Raw genomic sequence first — 1,546 nt, forward strand, 5'->3', positions numbered from 1 at the left:
AGCGAAGAATCTTTAACAGCTGCTTTGACCTCAATACTAAATGTTCCTTCTTTCATGGGAATAATAATGAAAGGTACAGCTCGTGTAGTTTGGGCTCCCATCTTAACCTCCTGACGATACTTTCCACGTTTAGAGGCTGAACTGCAGACATGTTCCTCCTCAGTCAGATCCACACGCACCTTAAAAACGAGAAAGAGACTGAAGTATGTGCAGTAGTTATTTAAGGTCACCGCCAATGAAGCATCTATAATATGAAGAAATGTAATGGTTTACATTGTTTCCTTCAGAAGAATGGAAAGACAAACTGTGTACATTAGTAGTCACCAGCTATTACAGTTATCAAAGACTAGAGAAAGGATTTCAATCATTCTCTTTTTTGTCACACGTTGCATGTCAGTCCAATATTTACTGTTGTCCTTGTTATTAACCTTTAAAAACTGAACAACTTTACCTTAAACAAACATACCTAGTAATTATGGACATGGGCAGCAAAAAGGAACAGCAGCCCATAGTTACTTGCTTGCAACAGCAACTAGATCCACACTAAATTAAATTTAAAATAAACGCTTTTCTCGTCAACAAAAATAGAATCCGAGGCACCGGCCAGCTCCGTGGCAACAGGAGGACGTGGAGCAGCCCTCCTCACGTAATTTTCAGCATCGTTAGCGGAGGTGAAAGTTCTGTACTGGGAGCCTTCCTTGATCTTCAGTGTTGCCGGGAAAAACAGGATAAAATCTGGACCCTTGACTCGTGCTGAATCCAATGTTTGAGAGAAGGCTTTGCGTTGCTTGACCATGAAGTTGCTGTAGTCCGGGGAAAAGCAAATCTTTCTGCCCCCGACTACAGGCGGAGATTTCTGCACAGCATGTAGAATCACCTGCCTGTCCGTGTAGCGAAGCACATTTGAGATCAGCGTGCGATTAGTAGAGGAGTTCTTCTTTGGTGGGCTCTAATAATCTTGATATTAAAATGTGCTAATTTTGGGAAACACTTTGCAGGGAGCGTAAGAGATATTGAATACCATTAAAGCCTTCTAATCGCTCTTTCAACCCGACAATGCGGATATTGCAACTTTGGTTTCTGTCCTCCATATCTGCTAGCTTCACCTCCAACTCTTGAAATGCATGGCCATGGCTATCAAGAATACTTGAGTTGCTTTCCATGTTAATATTTAGATTTTCTACATCAGATCTGATAGAGCCAAGGCTTGCAGTTAGAGATGCTAGCTAGGCAAGGATAGCAGTTAGCTTCTCGTCGTTGTCGATCCCCATCTGCCAAATCTGAGAAAAGCATGGTTTGAAGTAGCTTTTCTGTTTCTCCAGTAATGCCTATGTAATGGCATCCATATCGTCGCGTTGGGTTTTGTTCTCAAGCACAAAGTGATAGAAGATTGAGTTGGAACCATGTAACAGGTGCAATGCTATCATAGTGCAATCAGGCCAGTCCAGGGTAACCAGGGTAGTTTATGTGTATGTATAAAGGCACCTAGATGACGGCATGGTACAAAATGCAGTGTGCAGAGCAGTGTGTGTGTATATATATATAT

General features: G+C 42.0%; 1 protein-coding gene and 1 long non-coding RNA gene across 2 annotated transcripts in view; one reads left to right on the top strand and one right to left on the bottom strand.

Moving 5' to 3' along the window:
- LOC116700323 (uncharacterized) overlaps window positions 1-1,546 on the top strand; it is a 95,236-nt gene that overhangs the window by 86,421 nt on the left and 7,269 nt on the right. The window contains exon 2 of the long non-coding RNA XR_004334624.1: window positions 328-413. This is a non-coding gene — a long non-coding RNA (uncharacterized LOC116700323). The remainder of the gene's footprint in view (window positions 1-327; window positions 414-1,546) is intronic.
- LOC116700215 (complement C3-like) overlaps window positions 1-1,546 on the bottom strand; it is a 30,112-nt gene that overhangs the window by 10,945 nt on the left and 17,621 nt on the right. Inside the window, 1 exon segment of the mRNA XM_032533209.1 lies at window positions 1-179. This exon segment is cut by the window's left edge and continues 4 nt beyond it. Coding sequence (XP_032389100.1) covers window positions 1-179 — 179 coding nt within the window.

This window comes from Etheostoma spectabile, chromosome 2 (assembly GCF_008692095.1).
Source record: "Etheostoma spectabile isolate EspeVRDwgs_2016 chromosome 2, UIUC_Espe_1.0, whole genome shotgun sequence".
Lineage (NCBI taxonomy): Eukaryota > Metazoa > Chordata > Actinopteri > Perciformes > Percidae > Etheostoma > Etheostoma spectabile.